This window comes from Vipera ursinii (genome assembly GCF_947247035.1).
Source record: "Vipera ursinii genome assembly, chromosome: 1".
In the NCBI taxonomy this organism is placed as follows: domain Eukaryota; kingdom Metazoa; phylum Chordata; class Lepidosauria; order Squamata; family Viperidae; genus Vipera; species Vipera ursinii.
In genome coordinates this window covers 179,669,190-179,690,169 of record NC_139512.1, presented here as the reverse complement: position 1 = coordinate 179,690,169, position 20,980 = coordinate 179,669,190, and the positions used below count along the sequence as shown (strand labels likewise).

The 20,980-nt window shown below is 37.0% G+C and overlaps 1 protein-coding gene across 6 annotated transcripts in view; it reads right to left on the bottom strand.

Moving 5' to 3' along the window:
* The window catches only part of MAP2 (microtubule associated protein 2), a gene marked incomplete at its 5' end in the record, with an annotated part of 96,972 nt that overhangs the window by 55,431 nt on the left and 20,561 nt on the right, over window positions 1-20,980 (bottom strand). For 4 of the 6 annotated variants that reach the window (XM_083350687.1, XM_083350689.1, XM_083350690.1 and 1 more), the window contains 2 exons: window positions 9,812-9,889; window positions 11,929-12,042. In XM_083350687.1, coding sequence (XP_083206813.1) covers window positions 9,812-9,889; window positions 11,929-12,042 — 192 coding nt within the window. The remainder of the gene's footprint in view (window positions 1-9,811; window positions 9,890-11,928; window positions 12,043-20,980) is intronic. The other 2 variants (XM_083350688.1, XM_083350692.1) reach the window with 1 other exon arrangement.

Here is a 20,980-nt window from a genome sequence, read left to right as displayed (position 1 = left end):
GTCACTATGTAAGATAACATTGCATTCCTTAATTTTGTTAAGTCTATGAAATGGCTGGCACAACATAATAAAAGTATTGAATAATTCATATGCTACAACATTGTAGAAGATTTTTTTTTTCGAGAGCACGTTTCTAACAGCTTGATTCCATGGTAAGATATGGGAGGTTTCACAGAAAGGTTGTGTATAGACGGCACTCCAGCTATTGAAGATAGTGTACATACAATATCTTATTTGACTGTTATACCTAGACTCTGAAGCAAGGCCTGACATAAGGACCTATTTTAAAATTTAACAAATATTGAAACAATCAGAATCGCTATCATATTTCTTCTGAAGAATGAACATGTATATTACCAGCAGGACTCCTTTCATATCAAAGACTATCCAAAAGACAGAACATTTAGAACAGATTGAGTTTTATTAATTGAGTTGATGCAGATTTTTCACCAGTTGCCTGCAATTAGTGCAGGTTCGAGTCCCACCAGGCTCACGGTTGACTCAGCCTTCCATCCTTCCGAGGTAGGTAAAATGAGGACCCAGATTGTTGGGGGCAATAAGCTGACTTTGTAATTATGCCGGTTGGAGGGGGCCAAAAGCCCTAATAAGCAGGCATATACGTAGAATGAAGGCTATTGCTAAGCACATTGATTTGTGCTTTAGATTGTAAGCCGCCCTGAGTCTTTGGAGAAGGGCGGGATATAAATGGGATAAAAAAAAAACATGTTTTGTTATTTATTTATTTTTTATTTTATTTTAATCCCATTTATATCCCGCCCTTCTCCGAAGACTCAGGGCGGCTTACAATTTAAGCACAAACCAATGTGCTTAGCAATAGCCTTCATTCTATGTATACGCCTGCTTGTTACCCACTGATGTGGTCACATAACTAAACAATAACAATAATATGGAGATTTGAGGATCATTTACCTGTATTGATCAGGTAAGGTTATCAAAAAGCAGGCCACTAGACAGCAACACAGATTGAGAGTCTTCAATATTCCTTTGCTGCCATACAGAGACTGCTGGGATTTTTGCAACCCAGATAGGACAGACATCCACTTCAGAGTTTCAGCAACAGAAATCTTTTTACCCAAATGTAAGCTGCTAAACCCCTTCATGGATTACTGCCTTGTCATGGCAAAGGGGCTTGCATAATTCAATGAAGCTATGAGCTATGCCATGCAGGGTCACCCAAGACAGACAGGTTATAGCAGAGAGTTCTGACAAAATGTAATCCACTGGAGAAGGAAATGGCAACCCACTCCAGTATCTTTGCCATGAAAACCCCATGTACCAAAAGGCAAAAAGATATGACGCTGGAAGATGAGCCCCTCAGGTCGGAAGGTGTTTAATATGCTACTGGGGAAGAGCAGAGGGCTAGTACTAGTAGCATCAGAAAGAATGAAGCGATTGGGCCAAAGCCGAAAGGACACTCAGCTGTGGATGTATCTGGTGGTGAAAGGAAAGTCCGATGCTGTAAAGATTTTTTCTCCATAGGAACCTGGAATGTAAGATCCATGAATCAAGGCAAGCTGGACGTGGTCAAACAAGAGATAAGACTGAACATTGACATCTTAGGAATCAGTGAACTAAAATGGACAGGAATGGGTGAATTTAATTCAGATGACCATCAGGTATACTACTGCAGGCAAGAATCCCTCAGAAGAAATGGAGTAGCCTTCATAGTCAATAAAAGAGTAGGAAAAGCAATGCTGGGCTACAATCCCCAAAATGACAGAATGATCTCAGTTTGAATCCAAGGCAAACCATTCAATTACACAGTAGTCCAAGTCTATGCCCCAACCACCGGTGCTGAAGAGGATGAAATTGATTCTATGAAGCCCTACAGCAACTTATAGAACTAACACCAAAAAATGATGTCCTTATCATCATGGGGGATTGGAATGCTAAAGTAGGAAGCCAAAAGATAACCGGAATAACAGGCAAGTTTGGCCTTGGAGTACAAAATGAAGCAGGGCACAGGCTGACAGAATTTTGTCAAGAGAATACAATGGTCATAGCAAACACTCTTATCCAACAACCCAAGAGACGGCTCTACACATGGACATCACCAGAAATCAGATTGACTATGTGCTCTGCAGCCAAAGATGGAGAAGCTCTATACAGTCAGTAAAAACAAGACCAGGAGCTGACTGTGGTTCAGACCAGGAGCTTCTCATTGCAAAATTTAGGCTTAAACTGAAGAAAGTAGGGAAAAGCACTAGGCCACTGGTATGAAATAAATCATATCCCTGATGAATATACAGCAGAGGTGACAAATAGATTTAAGGAATTAGATCTGATAGACAGAACGGCTGAAGAATTATGGACGGAGGTTCACAACATTGTACAAGAGGTAGCAACTAAAACCATCCCAAAGAAAAATGCAAGAAAGCAAAATGGCTGTCTGAGGAAGCTTTACAAATAGCTGAGGAAAGGAGGGAAGTGAAAGGCAAGGGAGAAAAAGAAAGATACGCCCAACTGAATGCAGAATTCCAGAGAATAGCTAGAAGAGATAAGAATGCCTTCTTAAATGAACAATGCAAAGAAATAGAAGAAAACAATAGAATAGGGAGGACCAGACATCTCTTCAAGAAAATTGGAGAGATGAAGGGAACGTTTCATGGGCATGATAAGGGACCAAAATGGCAGGGACCTAACAGAGGCAGAAGAGATTAAGAAGAGGTGGCAAAATTACACAGAAGAACTATACAAGAACGAGCTTAACGTCCCTGATAACCACGATGAGGTGGTCACTCACCTCGAGCCAGACATCCTAGAATGTGAAGTGAAGTGGGCCTTAGAAAAGCTGAGCAACAAAGCTTGTGGAGGTGACAGTATTCCAGATAAGCTATTCAAAATCTTAAAAGATGATGCAGTAAAAGTGCTACAATCAATTTGCCAGCAAACTTGGAAAACTCAACAGTGGCCACAGGATTAGAAAGATCAGTTTACATTCCAATTCCAAAGAAAGGCAGAGCCAAAGAATGTTCAAACTATCACACCGTTGCACTCATTTCACATGCTAGTAAAGTTATGCTTAAAATCCTACAAGCTAGACTCCAGCAGCATGTGGATCGAGAACTACCAGAAGTACAGGCAGGATTTTGAAGAGGCAGAGGAACTAGAGATCAAATTGCCAACATACATTGGATCATGGAGAAAGCTAGGGAGTTGCAGAAAAACATCTACTTCTTCTTCATTGACTATGCTAAAGCCTTTGATTGTGTGGATCACAACAAACTGTGGCAAGTTCTTAAAGAGATGGGAGTACCAGACCATCTTATTTGTGTCTTGAGAAACCTATATGTGGGTCAAGAAGCAATAGTGAGAACTGGACACGGAACCACTGATTGGTTCAAAATTGGGAAAGGAGTCCGGCAAGGCTGTATACTGTCGCCCTGCCTATTTAACTTATATGCAGAGCACATCATGAGAAAGGCAGGGCTAGATGAATCAAAAGTTGGAATTAAGATTGCCGGGAGAAATATCAACAATCTAAGATATGCAGCTGATACCACTCTAATGGCAGAAAGTGAAGAGGAATTAAAGAGCCTCTTGGTGAAGAAGGAGAGTTCAAAAGCTGGGTTGGAACTTAACATGAAGAAAACCAAGATCATGGCATCCAGCCCTCTCAATTCCTGGCAAATAGATGGGGAAGAAATGGAGGTAGTGACAGATCTTATTTTCCTGGGCTCCAAGATCACCGCAGATGGGGACTGCAGCCAAGAAATTAAAAGACACTTGCTCCTGGGGAGGAAAGCCATGGCAAATCTAGACAGCACACTAAAAAGCAGAGACATCACCCTGCCAACAAAAGTCCATATAGTCAAGGCTATGGTCTTCCCAGTTGCAATGTATGGCTGTGAAAGTTGGACCGTAAGAAAGGCTGAGCACCAAAGAATTGAGGCCTTTGAACTCTGGTGCTGGAGAAGACTCCTGCGAGTCCCTTGGACTGCAAGGCGATCAAAGAGCCTTGGTGGAGCAGTGGGCTAATGCCTCCTTAAGTAACACCAGCTGCCTGCAATTAGTGCAGGTTCGCATCCCACCAGGCCCAAGGTTGACTCAGCCTTCCATCCTTCCGAGGTAGGTAAAATGAGGACCCAGATTCTTGGGGGCAATAAGCTGACTTTGTAATAATGCCACTTGGGGTTTGTGTGAAAGCCCTAATAAGCAGGCATATACATAGAATGAAGGCTACTGCTAAGCTTGTAAGCCGCCCTGAGTCTTCGGAGAAGGGCGGGATATAAATGGAATTTAAAAAACAAAAACCGGTCAGTCCTAGAGGAGATCAACCCTGACTGCTCTTTAGAAGGCCAGATCCTGAAGTTGAAGCTCAAATACTTTGGCCACCTAATAAGAAGGAAGGACTCCCTGGAGAAGAGCCTAATGCTGGGAAAGGTTGAGGGCAAGAGAAGAAAGGGACAACAGAGAATGAGGTGGCTGGATAGAGTCACTGAAACAGTAGGCATGAGCTTAAATGGACTCCAGAAGATGGTAGAGGACAGGAAGGCCTGGAGGAACATTGTCCATGGGGTCGCGATGGGTCAGACACAACTTCGCTACTAACAACAGCAACAAAAAGCTATTCAAATGATTTCTTTCTTGACTTACATGGAGAGGAACATTTTTACCAGAAATTGACAGTAAGTAGGGGAAATCCATCCCATATCAAACAACAGCAGTTCTGGTGATGATCGGTAATCTATTGTATGTAATGACTTAAACTGGAATGGAAAAAAAATGTATGGTCAAAATTCCAACAAGATCTCAGTGACCTTTTATACTGTTTTTGACCGGCAATAGCAATAGCTCTTAGACTTCTATACCATTTCACTGTGCTTTATAGCCCTCTCAAAGCGGTGTACAGAGTCAGCCTATTGCCCCCAACAATCTGGCTCCTCATGTTACCGACCTCGGAAGGATGGAAAGCTGAGTCAACTTTGAGCTGGTGAGAATCCAACTCCTGGCAATCAGCAGAATTAGCCTGCAATACTGCATTTTAACCACTGCTCCAACAAACACAGCTACCATATTACAAGCCCCTGGAGTTTCTAGCCCTTCAGTTGATCTCTTTGAAGAGAGATAGATTTGCCAGGTTGATTTTTAAATACATGTTAAAGAAGGAAGAATTGTATTTGAGGGGAACAATTTTAAAGTGTGTTCTAAAGATGGGAGATGCTTTTTTTAGCAGAATCATTTTTAAATATCCTGTTTGAATAGGGATAACAGATACGGGGAGGATCTATTTTTGAACGTACAGTATGAAAGGTGAATGACTATACCCATTTTATGTACTCACTTGTGTGCATGTACCTTTTTTGTGTCAGTGTCTCTGGCACTTTCCAAAGTTTCCAAAAGTGTTAAAGATTGCTTGCTTTCTTCTTCTGCTTGTTGGAAATAAATTTATTTTTCAGCACTACTACTGTGAGGCCTAGGTTATATGGATATTAACAGCCACTTACACAATTCAAACTCTACAATTTAATCTACTTGGCTGAAATTTGGGCACAGCTACCAAAGAGCAATTGCTGCTATATTCAACAGGACTTCCTTCTGCCTGTATTAGTAGAACTAATAAAAGTGTTCCTGCTGGATTTTTCATTTTTATTTTGAATTTTCAGAAAATGGCTCAATATACATTCAAAATTAAAATAAATGACAAATGTATAGACTGCTTTCTTGCAATTTGAGGTAGAGAATGGGTATGATCTTAAAACACAATCTGAATAAATACATTTGAATTATAGCTCCATGGTTCCTCACAAATATTCTTACCTTGTACTTAATTTCTACAAACATAATTTTCACTATTACAATATACAGATATTTTTAAAAACAGAAATAACTAATTCAAGTTACCAGTTGGAACCTTAGGAACAACTTGATCTACTGAGTCACAGTGACCCAGGAATATTTCATTTTTTAAAACTGAGTAAACTACAGTTAAATGCATTTGGCATCTGCGAGCCTTAAAACTCCCGGAGATTAATCAGCTCCAGGGTTATCCAAACTTAAATTAGTGGAAAAGCTACAGCACTTTTCAAAGCCAATTTTATGGTCACCATTAAAGTTTTGTCTGAATACAGACTAATAACTTGGCATGCTGTATAAAATTTCAAGAGAAAGTCTCTTCCTATGAGCCAAGGGAGTAATTTAGTATTTTAGCATAAGAAAGTGAGCCAATGGAAATTATATAATAATTTAAGTGCACATGGGGATAATAGTAGAGAAAAGGTCATTAATTTCCATGCTAGCTAATTGTGTAACATGTGTTTTTCCAACCTGGTTATATTTAATATATTCAATGCACACTTGACTCTCTTTTGGAGAATTTCTGGGAGCTTCAGGAAAGATAATTTAGTGATAATTGAAACTACATTCAACAGAATCCACCCTTATTTTAAACATAAAATAATAATAGAAATATGTCTATCAATTAATAGTTCTATTTTAGCAATATCAGTGTCAATATGAATATGAATTATTGAAGTATTACCTAATGCAACAATTCTTTACCTCATCAAACATTGTTTGACATGAAAAAACTCAAATTTTGCATCCCACCTAATACACGAAACTAATTATTGCTTAGAAGATTTTTTTAATACAAACATATAGACTGATCCCTATAGGTATGAAAGTATCCAATTACAAGTTTCTGTTAAAAGAAATATGAATGAAACAAAGCTAGTCATATTAATTTCAATGGGACACATATATTTATTCAAATTAACGTGATTTAAAATGTGTAACTGATGAAATCATAAAATAAATATCAATAAAATCATGTTAAAAACATGAATAAAAATTCTACAAATAATAGTATAGGTTTTTAATATAATTATATTAATTATATCCTATCGTATTCTATTGCCAAGCTCACCTTCTGAAATGCAGATTTGCCTATACAGTCTAAAACAAATGTAATGCTTATTTCAACTTGCATTTTTAATGAGTATTGCTTTTATGGAGTAAAAAGATTCTTGTGCAAACAATAAAACAGAAAATGTCTTCAGGCAACTGGCACTTCATGTGTAGCTGCTTTAACACATGCAGTTGCCAAGCATCCATTTTTTCTTTTCTATTGTTATAGTTCAGAGCAATCTTAAGGAAATTTGATCTTAAGGAAAACTGATCGTAACAAAAACCTTTGTGTTCATGACTATAGTTTATGATTTCCTTTGAATTACTTTAATTTCAAGTGTCCATTTTTTAAAAGATAAAACAACTCAATCCCAAAGTGCTTGAAAATTGGTTATGAAATATTTTTTAAATCATTCAAATGGCTGAAAAATGTTTATACAGTAGTTTCATCTTAGATTTATCTTGCAATTCCCTGAGAAATATAGCACTTATGGAAATAGAAAATGTAGCAAATGTTTGTAAGTTTGGCCTGGATGTTCCATATTTTAAAAAATATTTTCAAACATTTTACGGCAGTTTCTTTTCATGTATGTAATATTACATATGTTCTCTCAGCTTTCCTGCTTATTTAAATTGCAGAATTTAAGACTACAACCTCTTTTATAGCGTAAAGCAAAAATGCTCAAACTTTATGATACTGTAAAAATGTTAATTGTAGTTATGTACCTCATTCATGAATAAAACTAATGATTTCATTGGGTTTAGGATTAGATAAATAAGTATACTACTTACTAAAAGTTATTACAAAGTTACTAACAACTAAACACTTATTACTTACCTATATTTATTTAAAAAAAACTTCACTGTATTCTCTGAAGCTAATTTCATCAGCATTATAGGCAAAGTAATCATCTTTAGTTTTCTTCTTACCATTTAACAAGCCTTTTCCATTTTGAAAGCCTACAAATATTAATTAATGGATAAAAATACTGACCCTTACTAATATGTGCACTTTCACATATATTCAAAAGACCTCAGATTTAGTCCCACACACCTACCAGAAGTCACTAGCTGTCAGTAAACCACTCAGAAATCAGTACTTCTGTAACTAAGAATGATTTTGACAGACAACGAAATCCATGGACCAAGTTGTGACAGTGCTCCCCCTTGTGCTTGCACAAACACAACCAGTTCTTAAAATCCTGTAGTCCCCACCTATGTTGTTTGCAACGCACAGTGAGAACTTGAGGCTGAAATGGAAATAACAGTTTCATCATAATCTCACATTTTAAACCTATAAAACCAAGGTTAGCTCCAATGGACTGCTAGCTCTATAAGATAGACCAGCCTAAGAAACCAAAGTCATATAAATCAGGATAACTTTTATTGTAACAGTTATAGTAACTGAATACTGCAGGTATGACTGTGCTTCTCCTCCCTTATTTTATCTTACTGAGAATTAGCAAAGGACCTGTCTGAGACATTTATTCAAACTAATTTCCTGACCTGGACTCAAGACCCTCTTATCCAATTGTTGCCTTCCTAGCGCTCTTCTTCTTGCACTTCATGGCCATTCCTTATGCCCTCCACATGGACTTAGACACAGAAATAAATTAGCTTATGGATGTACAAAAGAAAAAAAAGAGTTGCAATATTATTTGAAGAAACATTGATCCCACCTGCTGCCATTGTCAACTTCCCATCGCCCGGTTCGCTCCAACAGAGCCGGCCTCCTCAGGGTGCCGTCGGCCAGCCAATGCCGGCTGGCGACCCCCAGGGGGAGAGCCTTCTCTGTGGGCGCGCTGACCCTCTGGAACGAACTACCCTCGGAGCTGCAGACGGCCCCTGACCTTCGGTCCTTCCGCCGTGACCTGAAAACTTGGTTGTTTCAACAAGCGGGTCTGGACTTTTACGTATTTTAATTAGGTTTGATTAGGTTTAAAATTAATATGTAATCATTGTATTTATTGGTTTAATTCTCTTTTAAATTTTGCTCTATGTCTTTTTTTTCTTTTTTAATTTTTACTTTGTGAGCCGCCCTGAGTCCTCAGGGAAAAGGGCGGCATATAAATTTAAGTAAATAAATAAATAAATAAATGAAATATAAAAATAGAAGATAATTCAGTTTGTCAACTTCTTTCTCTATCACACCCCTGTGCCCTTATAAACGTATCTTCACAGAATAAGTACAAATACAGTAAAGCAAACTGAATCCTGTACGTTTCTTCTTTATATATAAACTCAGAACAAGTAGAATATTTCAAAAATCTAATGACTTTTTCAGTTTTAATACACCAGACAAGTTTTGTATTTAAAAAAAACAGATCTGAAACAAGTTGGAAAGGAATAATTTCAGTGTAAAATATTTTTAGCAATATGATAATAAAGGGCTAGAAAAAAGCTTTACCTACTTAAGTCTCAAATTCATGTGTCAAAAATTCTAGAAACATAAGCATTCTTTTGGCTAAAATATAACCTTAGCATCCTCTTCAGCTAGATAGCCACTGTCTTAATGAAGCTTGCCTGGCTCAGATGTTGAAAGAATGTTTTGGTTAGTAATAGCATAGAACAGACCATTTTAAAGAACTTTATTCGCCACAGGATCAGTATGAATACATCTAATGAACTATTTTTCTATTTGAAATTTGTAAAGCTATAGCATGGTGTTTTACAGGATAAAAAGAAAATTCACATAATTCATATTCCTTTATATTTCTTAAACATATAGATGCATGTATACAACTATATATAGAACAAACAAATTTACATTAAACTTTCATTGATATATGCTTTGGGTTATTTTCCAAAGCCCCACGCACCCAAGCTATAAATTAAGAGTTAAAGAATCTTCCTCCTACCTCTTTCTCTCACACCAGGGTCCCTGGATTTCTCCTCTTAAAAATGCAGCTACATTGTGAATGCAACCCAAGGAAACTCTTACCTTCTTCCAGGGTTCCAGTCTGCTCTGACGCAGGTGATGGGGGTGGAGAAGGAGGCAGGTTAGCTGTCTCTTCAACTGCTAATGATTGAACGGTAGAAAGAAAACACATCTATTAATTAATCTGATAGCAAAATATACTATTGGGGTCAAACTCCATTGTTTGACTCTGCATCCAATAAATTGAACCTCATGAGTTCAATTGAATCTCAAGAGTTTTCAATATTGTACAACTCAAGCATCCATTCAATTCAAATGAGGGGACATTAAAACTTGCACATTTATAAACAAGTACAAATATACATAAATGCTGCTATATACTGTAAGAGGCAGAGGATATGGGGGTGCTCGGTTGACATGCCAGCTCTTTGGAAGATTAACATTGTAGCTCTCAGGTGACAATAAAACTCTGATTTGTAAACCTAAAAAGAAAAAAAAATTAAGCAACACTTGATTATAAAATTTGGAGAGATTTTACAGCAGGGTCCAATCACATGTAAAATTTACATGTGAATTTGAGAAACCAGGACTGTGATTTATTACCTTCATATATCACTACAATTTAAACAAAATTTATCTGACATCATCTTTATTTCTTAAGTGTCAGCTAATTTTTGATAACCTTAGTAAAAATCATGACGCTAGCCTTCTATTAATCATCTATTGATGGTAGATGACATATTGTATGTTGCCCAGAAGCAAAACAATGGCTTGAGCAAAAATCAGTGCTAAATATACCCAAGTAATATTCCCTAGGCTTTTTCTTGAAATACTAGGCAGCAACCAGGCAAACCTAAGCACCTATTTGACCACTTTACATCATTAAAGAATAAACCACTTTTAAACAGGACTTTAAAATAATGTATTACATCTTTTTAGTCTTATATCTGGTTCCAGTAATATAGGAATATTAGCAATATTCATAGATCTGTGGTGTATATAGCAATGGGTAAGATAAGCAGATTAAAGCTGAATCCATAGGGAAGTGAATCTATTATATATAAAGGTATAATATCTCTGTTCATAAATGATTATTCTTGTTAGCACCTGAGACAGACAGACAGAATTCTATTACGCGGACCTGTTTATTTTTGGTGCAGCATAACAAACAAACTACTTAAACATGTGCTTAAGTTCCAGCATAAAATGAATTGATTATAATTACAGCTTTTGTTCCTAAAAGCAGACATCTGTTTTAATTTATTCCTGTTCTACTTTCTATTTCTCTTAACATTTTTTTAAATCCCATTTATATCCTGCCCTTCTCCGAAGACTCAGGGGGGATTACAATCTAAGCACAAATCAATGTGCTTAGCAATAGCCTTCATTCTATGTATATGCCTGCTTATTAGGGCTTTTGGGGGGCCCCAAGCGGCATTATTACAAAGTCAGCTTATTGCCCCCAACAATCTGGGTCCTCATTTTACCTACCTCGGAAGGATGGAAGGCTGAGTCAACCTTGAGCCTGGTGGGATGCGAACCTGCACTAATTGCAGGTTTATGGCACGCCCCCAACTTTCAGGAACAGTTTTTCTTTTAAACTTGCAGAAGTTTGGACAACCGATTAAAATTTGGCAGTCTGTCAATTTGTGCATGTACATGGATATGTATAACTGAACAACCTTTGTTATTTATATACAGAAACATTTATATCCCATTTTTTAGGAACTCAAGGCATCACATATGGAGACTCCAAAATTTATCTTCACAAGCCTATGAGTTACAGTATACTGGCCCAAAATAACTGCAGAAACAATATGACCAAACAGGGCCCTGAACCTAGATTTCCTCACTTCCAATCTAACTTTTTAATCACTATATGCCATTGTTTTTTTTTTAATCTTTTGCCTCCTTATTTTGATTGCTGGGAAAGTTGAAAAATTACTTAAAGAGTAAACATCCTAATTTTAAGTTTGTATTATTCATATAAAAAAACATCAAAAATTGGACCACAACATAATTTTACCTTTTCTAAAAAGCTGCAAAATAGTTACAAGCAAGTCAGCTCTCAGGTCTTAAAAATGAAATAAACTACAAAATTTAAAAAAATGGGAAAGCTGTAATTCAACACTTTGTTTTCTAACACACCACAGATATACATCTAAGATCATGTGCTTTACCTAGAGGTAATTGCGCTGGCTGATCTTTGAGCTGAGCTTCTTTTTCCTGTTCACTTTTCAGAACTGCCACAGCTTCAGCAGTTACTACTTGGACTATTCTTGCAGATACTTCTTCTGGGAGGATTAGCAATAAGACAAACAAAAGAATGTTAATGTTTATGAAAGACACATGCACATACCCTTATTTTGGATCTAGGTTGCATTTCTGAAAGCACTTTTTTACACTTACCTTATTATGCTCAACTTATCCTATTTTGCTTAACTTAGTACTGCTGATTTCTCCAAAAAAGTAATCTATCTATCTATCTATCTATCTATCTATCTATCTATCTATCTATCTATCTATCTCTATTGTAAGGTCGGATTTCCACATACACTTATTATTAATTCTAGTCTCCATGATTCGATTCACTTTTATCATAAATGTTGAGGAATAGTACTCTATTTCAGCTGGAGTGAACAACCTAAATCCTTCAGATATTATTCCACTTCCTATTTGTTGGTTGTTGGGAACTGCTGTTCAGCAACATTTGGAGAACTGCAGATTCCCTACCCAGGCACTATAGTAAAATTACTTGAAGACTCTTGTGTGCAGAAAAGAGAGCTACTTCTTTTATTTAGATTACTTGATCTGTAGCAGGAAAGCATTATCTCTACCAAGCAATTAGTACTGTATAGACTTAAATGCTAATTAAGAAAGGAGGACTGTCTGTGCATACTGTTTCTTAGTGGTTCTGGGATTTGATTAGTGAATGCAGGAGAGTTCAGGGTTAAATAAAAGCATGGCTGCTTAGTATTAGAATAAAGTGACCTGTCACCATCTCGCCAAATAGGTTAGTTACATCATTACCATCACCCACCTATCTTGCCCAATTGTGCTATTTTTCTATTGAAGAGAGATTTCACTCAGATTCAGTTGTTACAGTACCAAACTTTGGTTTTATTAGGCAGAAGGTCCTAGTGTGTTTTGTTTAAGGTGGCAAAATGCTTTGGCTAGTATCACTTTAATACTAGTGATCAGGAAAATCCCCCTCCCTTAGACTCTTGTATTTAATCTAACTTAAATAACTTAGATTATTTAAGAGTTGTTATTGATGTTTTACGTAGTTTAGAGTGGGAGAATGGGGAAACTTCCTTCTATTTTTTTATACCTGCCTTAAAAACCTCAAACAAAGTGAGAGGAAAAAATTTCTCCCCTATAATACTTAGCAACCTTAGCATCATTGCCAAGAACTGACTTGTTTCCAGAAAACTAAAAGTGTAGGGAATTAACTGACCTTTGAAGTACAGCTAAGAGTGTTATTTTCTGGGTCCCCTCTGATCATTTATAGGATGGGGACCCAAAGCATCTTTTCTCTATTAGAAGATATAAACCGAATCCAGACCCAAGCTATACAGAGGTTTATAGCAATCCCCAGAAGCTTAATTTGGGGCTTCAAAGCCTATTGGCAGACAATGATTTTTTTCAAGATAAAGTATTATTCTGTTAAACTGGACCATGCTGCTGAGCAGCAGCATTCTATGCCAGCTGAGGCTTCTGATTCATCTTCCAGAAGTTCCACTTAAAGCACTCTAACTGAGAGATTCCAAGGTCATGAGTCACTGTTCTCACTATGCCCATAGCCAACCCTTGCACCTGCTGTTCCAGCAGGAGCCAGAAGTCCAGGCAGACAATAACAAATTTTCTAGGGTAGTATAACCCCATTCATATAAAAAGGTGGAGAAACTGCCTTTTACTGGGATTCAATCTTATTCTGTTTATCGCCATCCAATCCCTCATCCCCTTCAGAGAAAAAGTTGAGATTTCTACTACATCTCCTGTTCAGTCCAAGATAGAGCATTGATGATACCAAAACTCAAATTAACAGATTTGAAATCTCCCTACAGCGTATAGATTTAAAATGTAAGAGATGAAAAAAAGTGATTTAAGGTTTTTTTTCCTTGATTTAATAGCTCTTAAATAAATCAATTTTTGCTTCAGAGGTGCAAAAAATAGCTTATGCAGCTTTTCAAATAACATTTGGATGGCTAAAGAAACCTAACTCTTTTATGAGCTCCCAAATAACACCAATTCCTTGTTTCATTCATGAATTTTGCAATAGCTTTTAATTATCTGAGGTAATTGAAGTAATTATCTGAGGTAGTTATTCCCTGAGAACCTTTTCACATAAAAATCTGGTCCAGTGTATGATTGTATCCCCACAATGCCATTATAAAGTATACAGGCTTGGGAAGATAAGCCATTTAACTGTTGGAGAGATAAAAGGTGCAAAGAAAGATTTTCTGAATGTGCAGGACAGGTAATTTCCAACTGGTAGGAACTCGTACCTGACCCCCCTCACCTCCAACCAGGATATCTACATTCCCTACAGTATTATAACAAGACACTGCAACATTCTGCAATATTCTGTCATCTTCCCTAGTCATTGATGTGATTATATCAGTTTGATCTATACATAGCAATTCATACATATAGCAATTTCTAAAATATGATATCTTATAATAGCAATTTAGTTTAGGAAAGCAACTGTTAGCAACAGAATCACTGCACCTATTTAGCAGGCAAGATAGTTCTTTAATTGTCAAGGACCCCAACCACAATATGTAGCACATAATTTCTTTATCCTTTCAAGAGGATAACTGTGTTAAAAATAACCTGACCATTATTAAAAGATAAATTCCTGACTTCCAGTGAAAAGATGTCCAACTGACGACATGCCCAGGGAAGGATCCCTGAGGGTTTCCCCCATGGAATATAGCTTTTTCAACTACTAATATAAGGAACCAGCATTCCTTTAGTTTATATGACTCTACTGGGTGAGGGAAAGTCTTGGAATTATCCCTCAAGATCTTCCAATACTGCAAAGGTCTGCAAGCTGCGCTTCAAAGTAGCTTGTATGCTGAAAACTGGGGGGGGGGGCAGGGCTGCAATCAGTTAGTTGTTGAAGAAGCAGCCATTTTGGAATTTATTTTTCAAATGGACAATAAGTTGTGCCTTTCATTTCTTAATCATTTTTAAGGACTATTAATCTTTATTAAGCTAAAAGAGGCTCTCTTTAACTACAGCCTGTTATTCTTTTTTGAAGATCTGCACCATTTGGGAGATTTCTTCTTGTTAAACCAGGAAGGAGGCTGCTAAGGCAAGCTAAAATAAGGAAGTATGGACTATCTTTTTAAAAAAATTGATGGAGGGCAGAAAGTTGTAGTTCTAGTTTATTATTTTTAGTAACTTGTAGCTTAGTCTACTTTGGTGTGAATGGCTAAAACTTTCCAATTTTTATGATTCCTGATTGGTCGGCAATTCTTAAGTGACCTACAAAAAACCTACATTTTGACTAAAGAGGGAGTTAAGATGGAGGAGCATATTATTAGAGATGTATTTGAAAAAATCTTTAAATAAAATCCATCAGTTCATAGAACAGCAATGCTCCAAGGATATTAAAAAGACTACTCAAACTACTTCAGAGTGAATTTTGTTAATATAAATGGTGATAGTTTATAAAGATTATTAAGTGCAAATAGAAATACATATTATTTCAACAGTAAGGAAGAAAAAGCAGTAATGGTTAAATTGATTGTTCAAAGAGGAGAATATATTTATTTTGTGCTTGTGATAAAAAATGAAAAGTTTGATTTTGATTTTGACAATTAGATAGATTTGTTGTTATAGAAATGGCTATTTATATACTAATGTGTAAAAGTAAAAAGTTGAGGCTGAAATGTTATCTTGTATTGTGCTAAAAAAAGATTTGGAAGTCAATGAATGGCATTTTCTTTCTTCCCTTGCAACTCATATTTTCTTTCCCCCTTTCTTTTTTATTCCCTTAATTTCCTATTTTTATTTTTCTTTGTATTTTATACATTCATAAAAGAATAAAAGTTATTAGAAAAAAAAGATCAGTCCTTGATGCTGGATTTAGCTTCAGTAGTCAGTCTTGTAGAACAGAGCCATGTATATCGGGAAAACTCAGAAGAAATAACTATCACCTTCAAGGCTGATTTAACAGCATGACAAGCAATCTTTCTTGTTTAACAAAGCATGCTGCCTCTGCCTGGAAACCTACATGACTTGACATTTGTTCTCCCAGAGAAAGTAATGTTACTTTGCAAACAGGCTTGGTAATGGGTCATACATAACAAAATAAAATGCCCATACATATGCCCCAAAGTATCTAACCTCTTCCTTTATCAATTGGCAATGTATGTTGCTGCAGTTGCATCCCAGACTGGGAGGCATCCACTGTAATCAAGCTGAGTGATAGATGCTCCATCAAAAACTGACAGTCATCATCTCACACTCTGCTGAGATTCTAGGCATGCCTGGAAATAAATGGTGAACCTTTCTTTTCTTTTAATAAAGTTTGTAACATGGATATGACAATTGGGGATGAGGTCAGATTTGGAGCCAATTGATAGATCTAATCTTCTACAGTAAGTATTTCTTGCTAGACTTTCAGCCCTAGGGACTTTTCAAACTCTCTTAAATTGAGCTTAATATTGGAAAAGATGGGAGTGATTTTGGAAATGAACAAAGAAGTGTCAGGGATGATTTATTATCTATCAACATTTTGCCCCTTCGATGATCTAGCACAGACATGTCAAACACAAGGCCCGGGGGCCGGATCCGGCCCGCGAAGTGGTTTCATGCGGCCCGCGAAGCCATCCTGGAAACAGTGAGGGAACGGCCCCCACTGCCTTGGCCCTGGCCCAGAGACCCTCCTTCTGCCAGAGACCCTCAGATCTGTCCCCACTCCTGCCCAGGCCCCCATAGGCACCCTTGATGCGAACGATGCAGAGCTGGCCACGCCCACCCAGTAGGCCACGCCCACCCGGCCCCTTGAGGGCAACCTCAATGCTGATATGGCCCTCAATGAAATTGAGTTTGACACCCCTGATCTAGCAGAATAGCCTTAGCTTTATTCTATACCAGAGAAATTTGCCAGTCCTTGCCACTGGCAGTAAATTCTGCCTTGGACAAACCCACAGCAGGCATAATGCTGTGTTAGCCTGAGCAAACTGCAACTCCTCAGAGGTCTGTTTACTGGCAGAAGTAACTTTCCAGAGAAATTGGGGGTGTGGTAGTGAACAGTCCAATATTTGCATAATTGCTGCAGTGGTGGGGTCTCAGTCTTTTAGTGCACTGGTTATTAAGAAGGGAATAAATATAGTTTATGACAACAGCTGAGGTAGTAGAAGTAATGTACAAGGCCAGTACACACACACACACACACACACACACACACCCCCAAGTTCTCAGTATCAGGCATAATAAAAATGGCCTCTTCTTCAGATTCTGTTTATTTCTCATTCTAAATATTATGCCTTTACCTCATGCAGCAGTCATGATCTGTAGCTGCTTTTCCTATCACCATCTACAGTGATTTTGAGCATGGCTTTCAAAATGCTTCAATTTTCTTCTTGATTTTATTTTCTTGCAATCCCAATCACTGTATATCTTTTGGCCACTAGTTACAATTATCAAATATGTTACTTATTTGACTATCAAACTGTTATCTTTGGCCTTGCAACCATGCTCAGTTTTCAATAACTGAGATGTTCCATGACCCAAGTCAGAATAGAAAGGGGGTGGGGAGTTGCAGGCTGTAGTGATACTGAAGAACCAGTTTTGCTTCTTAATATATTCAATATATTTGAACAACAAACTTGAACAATGGGCCCTATCCAACAAAATGAGTTTCAATGTGGAGAAAAGCAAAGTTTTACATTTAGGGAGGAAAAATCAAGTACAGATTGGGAAAAACCTGGCCTAAAAACAGCAAACAGTGTGTGAGAGGGACCTCGGAGTCCTAGTGAACAATCACTTAACCATGAGCCAGCAGTGTGCAGCAGCAGCCAAAAAAGCTAATACAATCCTGGGTTGTATAAACAGAGGCATAGAGTCAAAATAAGGAATCATGTGAGGTATTAGTATCACTTTATAAAACCCTAGTAAGACCACACCTGGAATACTGCAGCCAATTTTGGTCACTATATCACAAAAAAGATGTTGAGAGTTGGAAAAAAATCAGAGAAGAGCAACTAAGATGATCAAAGGCCTGGAGATTAAAACATATGAAGAAAGGCTGGAGGACTTAGGTTTGGCTAGTCTAAAGAAAAGAAGAAATAGGGGAGACATGATAGCAATATTCCATTATTTGAGGGGCTGCCACAAAGAAGAGGGGGGCACATTATTCACCAAAGCACCAGAGGGCAGGACAAGAAACAATGGTTGGAAACTGATCAAAGAGAGAAGCAACCTGGAATTAAGGAGAAACATCCTGACAGTGAGGTCAATTAACCAGTGGAATAGCTTGCTCCCTGAAATTGTGGGCGCTCTATCACTGCAGATAGTCACTTGTCAGATATGGTATAGGTTCTCCTGCTTGACCAGGGGGCTGGACTATAAGACCTCCAATTCCCTTCCAACTCTATTCTGTTCTGTTCTATTTTATTCTATTCTAATATAGGCCATCGAAATAAAACAAAGACAAGTTGCCATTTTAATCAGGTAAAATTTAAGTTATAACATTATTGTGATGGATATTTTTAGCAACATGTGCAGCAGAAACAGTCCTTTTTATTATTAATGGCTATCAAACAAAATCCAGACATTTGGTACTAATGGATCTTATAAGTACAGGATCCAATGATTAAATAAAATTTGGGAAAGGTAGCTACTTAGCTCTTGCTGTATAAAATAATTTTAGTGATATTAAAAAAGAAAATCCAGTAAAATTCAATGACAGGTGTGTATAAATTTCATACAGATTTATTTTTGCTAATTTCTTTGTATCTTTAGAACTGTGTTTTTCAAATCTGGCAAATCTAAGATCTGTTGAGTCCCAGAATTCCCCAGCCCACATGGGAATTGGTCCACAGAACTTAAAGTTGCCGAGTATGAAAAAAAACACTGCTTTAGAATATAGCCATAAAATCTGAGCAAAAGGATAAGAGAGTTATTTGATGCTGTTATAAGCTTATCCCCTATGCTGCTCTACCATTTTGCTGTTCACATATACAGCACTGGATGAATTCTTGTATAGGCTATAGGGATGTGCTTTACCCTGATTATGAAAGAGTCAAAAATGGCATTATACTAATTCTTTCAGGGTTTCCAGGTGGAGATCCTGTAAGCAAAAAATCTACTATATATAAAAACAATAAATGGTAGAGCACATTGAAAGACTAATTGAAAAAAAAGGCAAATACTGTTGAATTTCTTGCTCTCTGCAAGCAGACAGACATCAGATTTGGTGATTTTTCTGCAGATCTAATGAAGGAACACAGGCTTTCTGGTGGTGTAGTTTAGGTTATAAATACTAAACATTTTTATCTTATTTATCTATAAATTAAATCACAAAGGAAACCAAATATGGACTACAGTATATGGTGCCATCCTGAAAAGTACTATCGTCTGTAATTTACAAAAGTATCAATGAATTTTTACTATGTTAAAGAAATAGTAAAGAGCCAGAAACAGCTGGAGAGAAAATGTGGGTCAAACTATTGCCTCTTTATATTTGGCAAGAAGCATGGGGAGAAACAACATTATTTTTTGCCGCCTAGCATACTTCTCCTACTTAGAGCCAGTATGAGGAAGAACTGCTTAACTGCACAGGATGGTGAACATTTGGTTCCTCCAAAGTATGAGTGATGCTTGGGTGACTTAGCCATCCACCCATCCACCCATTTCATTATGAGCTGAAACCAGCAAGGGTAGATTCAAAATGACAGTCCCATCACATTTTATATTCTGAAAGCAGTCAAATACTGGAGGGATTCAGCTGGCCCAGAGAGAGAGAAATACTGTTCTTTTTCTCTTTTGCCAATTTAGCCACGTTTTAGATGAGGAGAGGACAATGAAGCAATTAGCTATACTGCAGTGATATGAAGAAATTTCCGATGCTTCTTGGAGAATTTCACAGCAGGGAGCAGTTTCCTTAGCAACAACTCTAATAGCTGTTAAGGTAGAAATTAGACAATAAAAGGAATGAGTAATTCAGTTGTTAGTTAAGTGCATGTGCTAAATATATTTCTAAACTATGAAATGAAGAACACTCATTACTTGCTTCATGTAAGCAACTTGACAAATCTATGGTAGAACTTTTTTTTTCTAATAATATATTATATCGAAGCATCTTGACATAGATAACCAACAGAATTGGATTCTATCGTAATACCACCAAAACATTCAGTATTATGAATACACTGAATGTTAGGTAACTTGGAAATTAAATTTTTAAAAATTCAGATATAATTACTTTATTTGTATTGTATTTTTATATCAAATTTAGAGATTGCGTATCTCAGAGAGTGATCTTCTTCTTCTTGTGCCATGTCCATTATTGGATGTTGGCGATCATGTTGGCAATCCTGTTTTTATCAGTAGCCGCACAAAAAAGTGCTGCTGAGTTTTGTCCAAACCAATCCCTTACGATGTTCTTCTTCTGCCTGGACCTCATTTGCCTTCAATCTTTCACTGGAGGATTAAATGGAGTATGCTATATTTTTCTGGGTGTCGCATCACATGTCCAAAATATTCTAACTTTCATTTTTAAATTGTTTTAATGATTTTCCTTGGCTTTCCCAGGTGGCTTATCATCTCCTCAATTCTGATCTTGTCAACCCAGCTTATAAATAACAGCCACCTGTAAACCTACATTTCAAATGCTTCTAGTCTCTTCAGGTGGCCTTCTGCCAGTGATATAATTTAATATTAAATAACATTAATGCAAACAGAAAAGAACCATGAGGTTATGGGATTCAGAACACTTTACCTCAACTTGTCTATACCAAATTCATACATGCCTTCTAGAATTCTTGCTCAATATGTATGTGAACAAAGTTTTTGCCTGAAAATCAATTAACATTCTCTTAAAAGCTTTACATTACACGAAGGGAAGAAAAGTGCATTGGACAGAAACATTTTCTTGTAGATGTTGTATTTATGGAGTTGTTTTTGCTGTTGAGCTTCTCAGAATTCTCATGATGAAACCACTGAAATAATGCAATCATAGATCAGCCTTCAATGACTTCCAACTACTTCTAAATT